At 40.4% G+C, this 12,710-nt stretch overlaps 1 protein-coding gene across 2 annotated transcripts in view; it reads right to left on the minus strand.

Moving 5' to 3' along the window:
• Positions 1 to 8,985: 8,985 nt before the first annotated feature.
• The window catches only part of ptp4a2b (protein tyrosine phosphatase 4A2b), a 28,419-nt gene continuing 24,694 nt past the window's right edge, over positions 8,986 to 12,710 (minus strand). For both annotated transcript variants that reach the window (XM_039820482.1, XM_039820483.1), the window contains 2 exons: positions 11,137 to 11,211; positions 8,986 to 10,252 (listed from right to left, as the gene is read on the minus strand). In XM_039820482.1, the coding sequence (XP_039676416.1) occupies positions 10,141 to 10,252; positions 11,137 to 11,211 (187 nt within the window). In that variant the 3' untranslated portion in view covers positions 8,986 to 10,140. The remainder of the gene's footprint in view (positions 10,253 to 11,136; positions 11,212 to 12,710) is intronic.

Below are 12,710 nucleotides of genomic sequence, written 5' to 3' on the forward strand. Positions count from 1 at the left end.
TCAAACTAGATTCTTTGGCAGCCCTTTCACTCAGCAGGGATCAGCTGTCTGCCAGAACAGATTACACCTGGGATGCTGACGCTGTCTCCAGAGAGTGTTTTGACAGCTGACCCTGACCAAAAAAAATAAAAATAAAAATCATCCCTCATGGAAACACAAGTGTACCCCAGAGGAAGAGACTTAATACATAATAGGTTTAACATTGGTTGAAGTGTGGGGATTGCATACAGATGTGTCCAATAGGATTGAAGCATAGAACCCAACCTTGAATATGTACTGGGCATCGAAATCAAAAGAGTTAGTGGCAATAGACAAACCTTATGTTTTACATTCTCCAAACAGCATTGTTTATTTTTTATAGTGATGCACCGAAATGAAAATTCTTGGCCGAAACCGAAAAAAAGAGGAAACCAAGACCGAAAACGGAAACACCGAAGGAAATTAAGCCAATTATTAGGACCATTGCATTTATGGCTATGACTGTGTACTAACTTTACTAAAATCAAGGCATTGCAATTGTATAAATTAATATTAAAGTTTAATTAAAAAATATCTAGCAGAAATACGGCTACAATCTGATAGTCACATACAGTATACAGTAGCCTAAGAACAGAATAGCTTACCTATTATTATTATTATTATTATTATTATTATTATTATTATTATAGGCACTTTCTTGCAGGATTTCACTGAACATATCAGACAACGAGGGTACATGCCCCTCATCTGGTGCAGAGAGAAGAGTCTTTTGTTTCTGCGCTCTGAGCTCCTCCTGCGCTGGGCGCTGCTCCGTGCGCGCTCCGTCTCCGTCTCCACGCGGTTCTCCGCATCCATCGCGGCCTGGATCATTTCTCGTGCGCCCTGCTTTATTTCCGCATTCCAAGTAACGGTCTTTATAACGCGGATCAAGTACAGTCGCGATGAAGTGCAGAGGATCCGAATAGATCTCAGTGAAACGTGTGCTGACAGACTCTAAGAGCGTACTTTTCATTGTTTTCACTCCGTGGTCCGTCTCAACCTCGTTGCTTAGGAGACGCTTTGCAGGTGGATCGGGTACTGACACACGTGCAGGTCGCGGTTTCCGTTTGCGTCATCACAACATTTTCGGCCGTATTGTTTCGGTGATAAAAGTATTTCGTCCGAAAACCGAAAATGCCCTTTTGGTCCATTTTAGGCCGAAAATTTTCAGTGGCCGAATATTCGGTGCATCCCTAATTTTGTACATATCTTAGCCTACATGTCTTACATCAGATTTACAGTATATTAAAATGTTAATTATTTACCTCATAAAGCCCGACAAATTAAAAGATGGGTAAATAAGTTGTTGGTGGAATCTACATCCCTGTAAACAATATTCCTCTGTATATTTAAATGGCTGTTTGAATTGACACTAGAGATGCACAGTTTACAACTTTCTAGGCCGATCCCGATTTTCATTGAGTTAGGCCAGCCGATACAGATTTTAGCTGATTCCGATTTCATTTTTTCTAACCACCATTTTGCCCAAAACATAGAAAACAGATAATGGATCACTATAAAATATAACTATATAAATTACTCTAAAGTGCAATGTTAGAACCATTTCCTTCTTTTGACATCCAATATAAAAAAAAAAAAAAGATTTTGGTTTTTGGTGTCGTCCCTCCACGCCCTACTTTTTCCTTGCAGGGGTTGCATATTGCAAACTTGTTATCTTCTGCACACACGCTGAAGAATTTCCAAACAGCTGACATGTTGCAGGTTAATACGAGGTTCCCTACATGTGCGAGAATAGCACGGACACGCGCTTCACACCGCGAGCGGGTACGCGCAACACACAGCGGAAAAGTTGAGCGAAAGGAAAAAGAGACTGTGCTGTCGCATCCGTGCGTCCTTGAGAACTGTAACTCGTATAACTTATGCTGCTAGTTAATTGTAGCGTTGACCAGCGTGAAATCGGCATATGTCAGACTGACCTGCAGGTCGCCGGTCATGGCAGAGTACGTGAAAACCGGCCAATTCCGGTCACCGGCCGGAATATTGGTGCATCTCTAATTGACACATATATTGTGTTTGTTTATAATAACTTCTGGGTAAAAAAAAAAAAACTCATGCGTCACGTACATACTATATGGTGTTGAGCAAACAGGGACGAGGAACAACAGGATATACTCTCATCTCAGAATCTAAAATGCATGTTTGATGCTTCATATGTCAACACTTTCACAAAGGTTAGGTTGGAGACCTAATTTACCGGTTGGGACCACAGGCTAAAGAAAATGCACCACCCAAACTAGCAGTTAGTGTGACTGGTGGTGAGAGGTCTCCAATCGTAGCGCTAGATTTGGTTTATCAAAGACGCTCGCAAAGCAACACAGTACAGCAGAAACATCGAATAGGCCGGACCTCTGTGTTTAACTATACATCTATTAATGTTAGTTATGGCTGGAGTTAGCGCCATGTCGCTGTGATTCAGGCTATAGTGTAGGCCTGGGATCTCAGACCTGCTTTGCCCCGTTGTTATTCGTTCACAGGTGGAAAAGGAATAAATGGTTGCTAATTAGGTACCTTAAGTACCCTGTGTGTGTGTGCGCGTGTGTGTGCGTGTGCGTGTGTGTGTGTGTGTGTGTGTGTTCACACACCACTTTTTGCACATTGTTGGTTTCAAAAGCTAATCAGATACGTGCTGAAGTGGAGGAAATGCCCAGGCAAGACAGCTCCTGCTCATCACAGAAAGTCACAGAGTTCAAGCTCCACTGAAGAAAAAAAATAAAGAAAAGAGTCAGGGAGAGATAAGACAAAGATTAAAAACAAAAGGAATGCACACACCTGTCTGCCGGAATGGCGTGACCCTCCCTAACTGCTAATGAGTAGAGAGCTCATACACAGCCAATTAGTAGATGTTCTTGTTAAGCCGGCCACTTAACGCATGCTGTGTCAGGATAGGTTGGCCTTTCGTGGCTGCTTTGGGGCTACTGATATGGCTGCTGACGAGTGCGTTAAGAGAGAGAGAGAGAAAAAAAAAAAAAAGAATGCTTCTGCTCTAGTGGATAACCATTTCATCCTTAGTGAGCAAATAAATAAGGATCAGCCGGCTAAACAGCAACCACAAACCACTCGTGTCCTGTTTACTTGCTTCAGTTTCTGTCTTTTACCAGCTTTGAGAGGAAGGGAAAGAACGAAGAATGCATGGGAGCAAGACGGGGTTATAGAGGTGAAGCTGTGAGGTACTGCAGAGCCGCAAATCCACAGGAAAAAGGGGAAGATGGAAAGAAGCAGCTGGGGTTGAACATGAGAGCTGGGCTGATAAGCAAACCGGTAAAAAGAGATGGGAAGAAGGAGGTACAGAAGAAAAAGACACGAGTATTATAACAATAGAGATAAGCCAGAGGGTTTCCATAGTGTAGACAAACTAGCATGGAGAAGCAGAGTAGGGCTGGGAGGACTTGGCACAGTTGAGAAGAGGATGGAGGCAGTGCCGTGGTGAGATGCCTCATGGGAGGATGACACATATTTCATCCCCTAGGGAGTGAAGGAGAGGGGCCAGACAGCCCTGCTGATTGACTGGCAGTGTCTTGGCCTGTCATTCACCATCCACTCACACTCATCAACACTGGCTGGGCTCCCTGCGACGGAGCCAAGGGCAGAAAAGCAGCACTGCACAATAACATTCACCAGCATAGAAGCGGTTCTCTATGCCAAACGAACGTGCTGCATAAAATGAGCCTTTTAAAATATGCGATTCCGCGTCCTCAGCTCTTTTTTCAATAAACATCCATGTTATTCTGGCAAGACATCTGAGAGCTGTGTCAACCATTTCTGATATAAACAAACAGCATTAAATTAGCCGTCATTCTCAGGGAAACAGTTTGAAAGAAATTGGCTATGAAATAAAAATGAAAAGAATACTTCCACATGCCAAGTCAAGCTGACATCAGCTTCTATTGGCACAATCAGAAACGCCGTCTACGTGTTGCAGCGAGTTAGGTATGGGTGAGTTACAGAGAAGTTAACAACCTCCATTTTCCACCCCTTTCCTTGTTCCCCAAACAGTAAATACGTGGTTATTAATTACTGCACAGCCTCTGCTGCCGAATCCAAACATCCCGAGTACAGTGGCAGTATGACTCACCAGATTGGTGCTGTCCAAGGTGCTGCCAGAGCGAATACATCACACTTCTCAACACTGCACCCCACCAGTAGCATCTGAGGGATTAGTGTATAAGCACTGCCCTCTAGTGGTCATCACATGTATTACTGCACCGTTCATATAGGTCTCTTATCACCATCTTGTGGGGAAGGGAGACATTACACTTTTTTTTATCTTACAGCCCTTGTGTGCTTGACTGCTTTTTCTCTTTTTTTCCATTCATGAAGGTGTTCCTAAACCGCAGAAATGCTGAGGCCCATGTACTGAGGCTGAGTTGTTACTGCAGCAGCCCGGGTTCAATCCTGACCTGTGGCTTTTTGATGCATCTCTCTCTCTCTCTCTCTCTCTCTCTCTCTCTCTCTCTCTCTCTCTCTCTCTCTCTCTCTCTCTCTCTCTCTCTCTCTCTCTCTCTCTCTCTCTCTCTCTCTCTCTCTCTCTCTCTCTCTCTCTCTCTCTCTCTCATGAAGGCAATAAAGTCCAAAAAACAATCTTAAAAATAAAACCTTAAATTTTTTTCATTTAAATTTTTAAAAAAAAAAAAAAAAAAAAAAAAATAAAAAAAATTTTTTTTTAAGATTTTTTGTTTCTTAACAAAGAACAAATCCCAATATAGAAAACATTGTTGAATATCAGAACATAAGATTTTGTCTTCAGTGATGAGAAAATCCCCTGAAGCAAATTCAGTTTTAATAATTGTATATCAGCGGATGTTAAAAACTTTCAATATCTTTAATATGCAATATGAAACATAACTGGCAGTTGAGTTAACTAGTGCATTCCTTACCCGCATATAAAATACCCAGCATACGCCCCCAAAGCCAAGTCAGTTTTCTGTTTTCACAGTATCTGCAATCCATATTCATTCATCATTCAAGCAACACATTCTAATGGGACAAACATCCATTTTACAAATCTGCCTCAATGCAGAGTGAAAGCTGATCATTTCTTTGAGTGTGCATAGTCTTAAAAGATGCTAAGTCCCACTTTGAAATTAAATGGTTTTGCTCTGAAGCACCAGAGAATGATATGCACCAGTGTAGCCTGTGGGGAGTTACTGTGCGGAAATACTCGCTCTGCATTAGACAGAGACAATTGATCAAAACAGACAAATTAATGTATGTGTTTTACATATATTCATTTCCGTATGAAACATTAATGGAAATAAACGTATTTGTTTTTCAAATGAGCACAAGGCTATCAAATATTTCAGACACACCTCATTAAAGATACAGAGCCAAGAGGGAACATGCATTTTTAAAAAGGGCCCGGATTCACAATGGCGTAACGCAGAGCTGGCTGCTTAGGAGTGTGGCCTAGATCAGCTATGCAGAGGGCTGAGTGTTGCATTAGATCAAGGTCTTCTTGTGAAGAATCAATCGTCTTGGCCTTTCCCCCCCCCCCCCTTAGTCCTTTACAGCAGACATAAAAGTAGCTCTTGGGCTCGTGATGTCCACTTACAAACGATTCACATAGCGAGAAGAGAGTTAAGAGGAGCTTTGGGCCAGTGTATTGGCAGGGTCTGCATTGGTTCAAGTGCTGTAATGCTCTAAAAAGGATGGAATGGATATATAAAATGGATATACTCAGTTGACAGTTTCTTAAATCCACCTAGCTAAAACCAATACATTCAGTTTGGGTTGGAAAGTGTTTCTTATAGCAGATTTTTTTCCATCTCATTTATAAAAAAAAAGAAATGTATATAAAAGAATGGTAAAACACACATAATTCAACAGCACCACAAACTACAGTCTCCAAAATGACAATAAAGTTGAACATAACATTAAATGCCAAATCATTTTGACATTCAATTTATACTTAGTCAATTTAAGTAAAACTCCCTAAAACTCCTCTCCAATATGAATATTTGTAGGCTAAGTTTTCGTAGTCTCCTGCAAACTGTGCAGACTTGTGCTCATGGGCATTTTTTCATAGACCAACATATCCATATTCCAAAATAGCTGACATTTTAAAGAAGGTAGAAGTGAAAGCACGTCGGTTGTTCAACTTACAAAACAGTTTGTTTTAGCTAAACGTACACGATGATGTACTGCCAGCTGTTAGTGTTTATTCATTTTAGGTTTTTAAATTTTAAGCAGCTGCAAATTCATAAAATACTCGTAACACTATATAAGACCTAGATATCAACATATTTAATTTGCAGCAAATAATGACCGAGAGACACTTAAACACAGCTGAAAAGACAAGTTCAAACACAGGCCTCGGCCGGGCGGCACGGCGGCCATCACACCACATAGCCAAACAGAACACTGCGAATGAAGAATAATTTGCACTTACGACGTTATTTATCTTCTCTTGAAAGTCCGTGCGTTGATCTCAGGAGTCAGGACGTAAAGGCCCCCGTCTCTTTACGGCTGCTGAAGAAGTCCTCCTCCCTTGGTCTTTGTACAACATAGAGAGAAGTTACGTCCACAGTTGTATGTTCTTTGCTCCCGAATCCATCCGTTGTTGTCGTTGAAATGTCCACTCACTGGTTATAGTATCAGACTTGCATCCAAAGGCTGTTGCTGGTGTCAAACTGCAGAAAACTCCCGACAGCTAGCTAGGCTAACCTTAGCTAGCAATGCCCTGGCGACACAGACGTCGGACAGAGTTGTGGGTCTTCCGTATGAAAGTTAAAATCTTTCTTTAACTCAAGTCTATGATTTATTTTTTTTCTCCTTTTTTTATTTTCTTTTCAGCACCAGAGCAAAAAACACTCCATGGATTGCTGTGACAAAATACTCTAATAATAATCTTTTTCCAAGATGGTTGCCGGAAGTGATATATGTTCTGAACTCATATGGATATTTTTTTTTTTTTGCATCACCAAACTGTATAGCTTAATTATTCTAATTCTAATAATTCTATTTTTTTTTTCATTCACACAGCCTTTAATATATGTTTGATTTGTCATAGCAGGAAAAGCACAGGTGTTGCTAATTAACAATGGCATAGTTCTGTCAGGCAACGCTAAGTAAAATGCAACCATCATTAGTGTTAATAGGCTACACCTGTGTCCTAGCCTACTGTCACGTGTCAAATGTCTGCTGTGAAAAATTTTCAGTTTTAAATTAAATGTCTTAAAGGAAACATAATTTATAATACAAAACAGTATAGGTCTATGGCATATTTCGCCTATTGTGTTGCATTACATTATGTTGTAATTGAGTGTTTGCACTGTTGCCTCACAGCAGGAAGGCTTTGGGATCAAATTCACTGCCTGTATAGTTTGTTCTCCCCATGTCTGTGTGGGTGTTTATTAGTCCAAGTTGTGAGCATTAAAGAAATGTGACCTGCTTCAAATCAAAGTAACTTCAATAAATATTGCTGTGCACAGCTGCATTGGTTATGATGCTTACTGGTAGCCATAGCAACCTGCATCACCCAGCTGTGCAAACTAAGTGTCAGTGAATGTGACAGTTCGGTGCCTGTACCAGATCTTTCTTAATACTTATAGATAGATCTGTGAAATCAACCTAACTGAAAGTATTTTATTTAAGACCTTGGATAGGAATGATTGTAAACCACCAGTACAAGGTTATTCCCAGTCCACTTGCCAGGCATTAGGACCATCTGAGGTGAAAATATAAGAGGAGTCTTCTTCACCTGCTGAGGGAGGGATGCTGGCATCAGTTACAGCACCACAAAGAACCTGTTAGCTCTTATTAGTGACACCTTTGATGGGGAGCACGGCACATAGTGACAGTCTGCAGTAGGGCCTGAAGTGCAACTGTAAACACATTACCTTTATTGTCTCCGACGAAACTAGCTGGTACTACGCTACTGTTCTGTGACATAACATGACCAGTTATGCAATCTGTTTCTCGAGAACTCACATGATCACAATCATAGACCAAAAGAAGTCAACTGGAAAATGTAGGGCCAGTTGTATTCATTGTATTGTAATAGACTGAATAACACTGTAAGGTGGTGTCGGTACAAGGAATACAGCTTCTCAGCTGGAACAATGAATACAAAGTTATATTTAAATCAGAGGCTTTGGTTGTCATATATTTCACTGTTGTGATGACATTCATATTATTCCAAGTAGGCTGTGCGGCACTGAACACAAGCTCATTTGTTTGTGGTTCGGCTGCATTGTTGTAGGCAGTGACAATTACAAACATTCCTGTGCTTACGAAGTCAGAAAGTCTTCATTGTAATGAAAAAATTATTTTCATCCAATTGTCCAAAAGGGTAAATTAGTGACTTAATAAATGAGGTAACACTCATGAGTTTATACATGTTGTACATGTACTTAGTATACCTAGCTTCAGCCATGACAGGATATGAGCAGCAGAGGGGGCACTTTCAATTGGTTCAGGCTGGTGAAGGGCTTACTAGTAAGAGTTGAGTCATTTCTCAGTACCATGGTCCTGTGCCTACCACGTGGTGCTGACTCACTCTGCTGGGGGAAAGGACGTGTAGGGCAGGCACTGACTGACATGCCTCATGGGCACGCACAGTCTAGGAGACACTAGAAGTGTTAATCACCAAGTGCAAGGTGAAGCCTCATTTTCAAGAGGATACAAAATGACATTAGTTATGGAGATACTGGTACAACAAATTCCCACACCTTACTTTGACTTTTATAAGATAGGTATATTGATTTATGGTCTAAATGTGAAGACTAACAAAGACATTTCTACTTAGTAATACAACAGAACAGCTGGTATCCTAGACACAGCCATATATCCAGCGATATCAACCAGTAATGTTTTAAGTGTCAATGTTAACTCTAACTACCTGCCTACATAAGCTAAAAACTCAATCCACACCAACCACCCCCTCTTTAGAACTGTGAACCACAAGAACAACCAACATTCAAACTGTCTAAGGCAGAAGAAAAAAAAAGACACATGCATGCTTTTTATTTCAATTCATTTATCTTTTAAGAACCAATACGAATTGGGGATGTTTTCAAAATGGGTACAATGATAAAAAACTGACCATTTTCATTCTTCTCCACCTTGTCTTTCAGATTGAATCTTAGGCTCCATGTGTGTTAAATATGCATATTTAGGGAAATCCTATTGTAGCCCCATTAAGGAGAATGAATGAAAGCAGGAGAAGTACCTGTTCTAGGAGTTGTTTCGTATTTTCCTGTTAAACTGCCTGGATGAGGTGGTCTGAAGTGTATGTGTGTGCGGATGTAGGATGCTCAGCAAGATTTGGTGGGCTTATCTGAGGTGGACTGATTATTGCACTCCAACAAGATAAAAAAAAAAAAAGACATGGCTCTCAAAGGATAAAAAAAACAACAACAAAACTATTGGATAACAAAGTGTCCTTGCCCTTGCCAAACTCACAACTGCCACACATATCATATCTTGTGAATAAATATTGCAGACATATTCAAACTGAGTGAACCCCTAAACTGAAAGTGACTTTAAGCAAGTGAAGGGTAAAAGGAAAACATTACTGCATTTTTCAGGTGAACCTTTTGAGTTTGTGTGCAAAAAAAAAAAAACACACCCCAATACCAAAATGGACAGTCACAATATGCGTTCCAAAGTTTAAAAATGTTTTTAAAAAAGGTACATTATTCTGGCTTAATTATATTATCAATAATTAGCGGAAATAAAAATCTGAATATCATTTAACATGTCATCTTTTCATCACCTTTGTTTGTGTAAAAATAAAAATTCACAAAATGGAAAATGTTATCCCATGATTACGACTGAAACAAAAAACAAAAAGAAAAGAAAACAGGATGGACTCGAGTTGAAAAAGAATTCTGGCCCGTGGTTGAACAGTATAACCGGGAGGCGGGCCTATCTGTGTGCTTTGACCTTCCATTCATTGGTTCGGCTGGTGGATCCCCAGATCTGGATTCATTCATTCGATCACTCGCTAGCTCTCTGATCAATTAACCAAGACTCCGTGTTAACAATTCATTACAATAATTACTGATAGCACTCTTCATTTTTTTTTCTTTTTTTTGTTGTAATCTCCCCTTGTTGGAAGATTCCCCACTAGATGCGCATAAGAAAGATGCACTGACAGGCAGCCTACTGCACACAGCAGTTGTGGCTGTTGGTATCCTTGAACCGCAGACGCATTTTGGGTCTGTATTTCTCGAGGTAGAGAAGCTGTTTGGAGTTGAAGGCTCCACGTCTCTTCCTATGAAGAGCAGAGGAAAAAAAAAAAGGAGGGCAGAAGATCAAAATAAAGATATACACAAAAGAGCACACCATAGCAACACTAAGGTCATTACTGTAGTGATATACACTATCTGTGACCTTTTGCACATTCCCTGGACAATACTTTGCACATTCCTGCACAAAACTGTTCAGCTTTTCATTAAAGAAACAAACCTATAGAACATATTTCTTATAACATTTTTTCATATTTTTATTGTATTTATGATTCTTGGCTGTTTTCAGTGCTTCCTTTTATCTTGTATTTTCTCTACCGTTTATGGTTATTCACCAAACCGTAAGGCTTATTCCTTGTATGTGAAATCCTACTTGGCAATAACCCCGTTTCTAATGCTGATCAAAGCTCAACAAACATAATATAAATATATTATTTGTTTTATCTGTACAAATACCAAAGTAAATACATCAAATTTGTCATTTTACCATGGTCTTTGTGTCATATTTCTTGGCTGGGAGCAGTAACTTCCCGGGGTCTCAGCCAGCCGGGAGGCAGGTAATTCCCAAAATGTTGAACTATTCCTTAATACCGCACACCTTTGATTTTAGTTGTAGTACCAGACTCTAGAATCACCAGTTCCTAGTATTTTGCAGACGATAGACCGACAAATGCCAAAATCCATAGGCTGTCAATGTTAACTAAACCAAAGAAACAACAACGGTGCATACCTAATTTACCTCATTGACAACCTTCAATTACAGTTTAAATCTTAAATGAGTTGGGCTAATAACCATAATGGGCTGTTGATTTCACATGCACCCTGTTTCTATTCCCACAAATTGTACAATTTACAGATTTAATACTGAAACTTTATTAAAACCTTATAAGTACAAAAGTAGAGCACTTACTGCCTTATGAACTGCACAGCATCCTCATACTTCATCCCACTTTCAATGAGGGCTAATGCCACCAAGACTGGAGCTCTGAGAGGTATAGAAAAATCCAATGGACCAGTTCAAGGAAACAGTGAGAGAATCAAAGAAGGAGAGAAAAAGAACAGAAGATTAAATGCCAAGGTTCACATGGTTCCATAGTAATATGGTGGAGGAGTAGGGAGGGGGTTTAAACCTGGGAAACCGGCCTGGGAAATCAACAGGGGTGCACAAGTTCACGGTTGCCCTGCTGAGGCATGGTGCTCACACCCTGATACACATACCCACCCACCCACCCTGACACACACACACACACACACACACGCTGACACACACATGACAAGCTTCTCGTTTCTCACCAGATGAGAAAAAAAATAAATATAAAAAAACTTTCGAGACCACTTGGCAGATCAAACCTCAGTGCTGACAGAGCATTTTCTTCAGTGGTTTTTCTCTCACAAAAAAATCACGAGGGATAGTATGAGAAGGGAGGGATTAAAAGAAAATACAGTGCGATAGTGTGAAACGAGGGATGAGAATGAAAGAAAGGACAAAACAACAAGGCACACTGCTGCAGCCTCCCACACTAAGGGCCTTAAGAGAATGTTGGCTGGTGTAAAGAAGATCAGACCGTAAGGCTATGGGAAAACCCAGATGACTGCAGTAAACACAGGTCAAAGAAGGAGATGAATTCAGAAAATGCCATCCTAACCAATACTGGTAATTATACAACCTCTGGAATGCCACAGACATGCAAAATGCTGGAAGCCATTGAGAACTGATTGACTTATTGTGCGTTTATGGTCAGGAAAGACATTTTCACACTAGTTCGCCCACATCGTGTACTTCTGCCTTCTTTGTTTTCACACTTGTGCTGTTGTTCGGCATAACTTGTCTGCAATTCACGGTCACATTGGTCTGTGAATATAATATCTGCACATCGCCTGCGCAACCTCATGACCAACAGGCAGATCACATGCAAATGTAATTTGCCTTTTTCTATTTTTTTTTAAGTGTGCAGAGGCAACAGACTGTAGTCATTAATGATAGATAACCAGCTGAATGTCTATTTGCAGAGCACTAGCATGAGCAGGAAGAGATACGGTCAAGATACCGTTTTAATGACCAATGTATATTCAAATGAGAAGAGCATGTTCAGTTTCACACCCAGCCAAGCCAGCCTAGGCTGTTATCAATACTGAAGAAGCAACAAGTGTTAACAAGAGGAGGAGGAGGGTTGCTAGAAAGGCTGGACGATAGGAAGATTAGGAGAAAAACAGACTTATTCCCTTTAATGCAGGGGAGATGAAATGTACCCAAACAGCAGCATCACATCACACAACACTAAGAGGAAGAGGAAACACATTAGATCAAAGGGGTGGCATTACACCAGGGAACACCAGCTACTGCTGAGAAGCTTATCATTTGAGTTTCTGCCTTTCAAATGGTGTTTCAGACCTCAAAGTACAACATTAATCAAATATAGCTACATTGCTTGCTACACATTTTCAGCCATCCTCGTTTCAACGTCTACACTGGCCGGTAATGGC

This window comes from Perca fluviatilis, chromosome 13 (assembly GCF_010015445.1).
Source record: "Perca fluviatilis chromosome 13, GENO_Pfluv_1.0, whole genome shotgun sequence".
Classification (NCBI taxonomy): domain Eukaryota; kingdom Metazoa; phylum Chordata; class Actinopteri; order Perciformes; family Percidae; genus Perca; species Perca fluviatilis.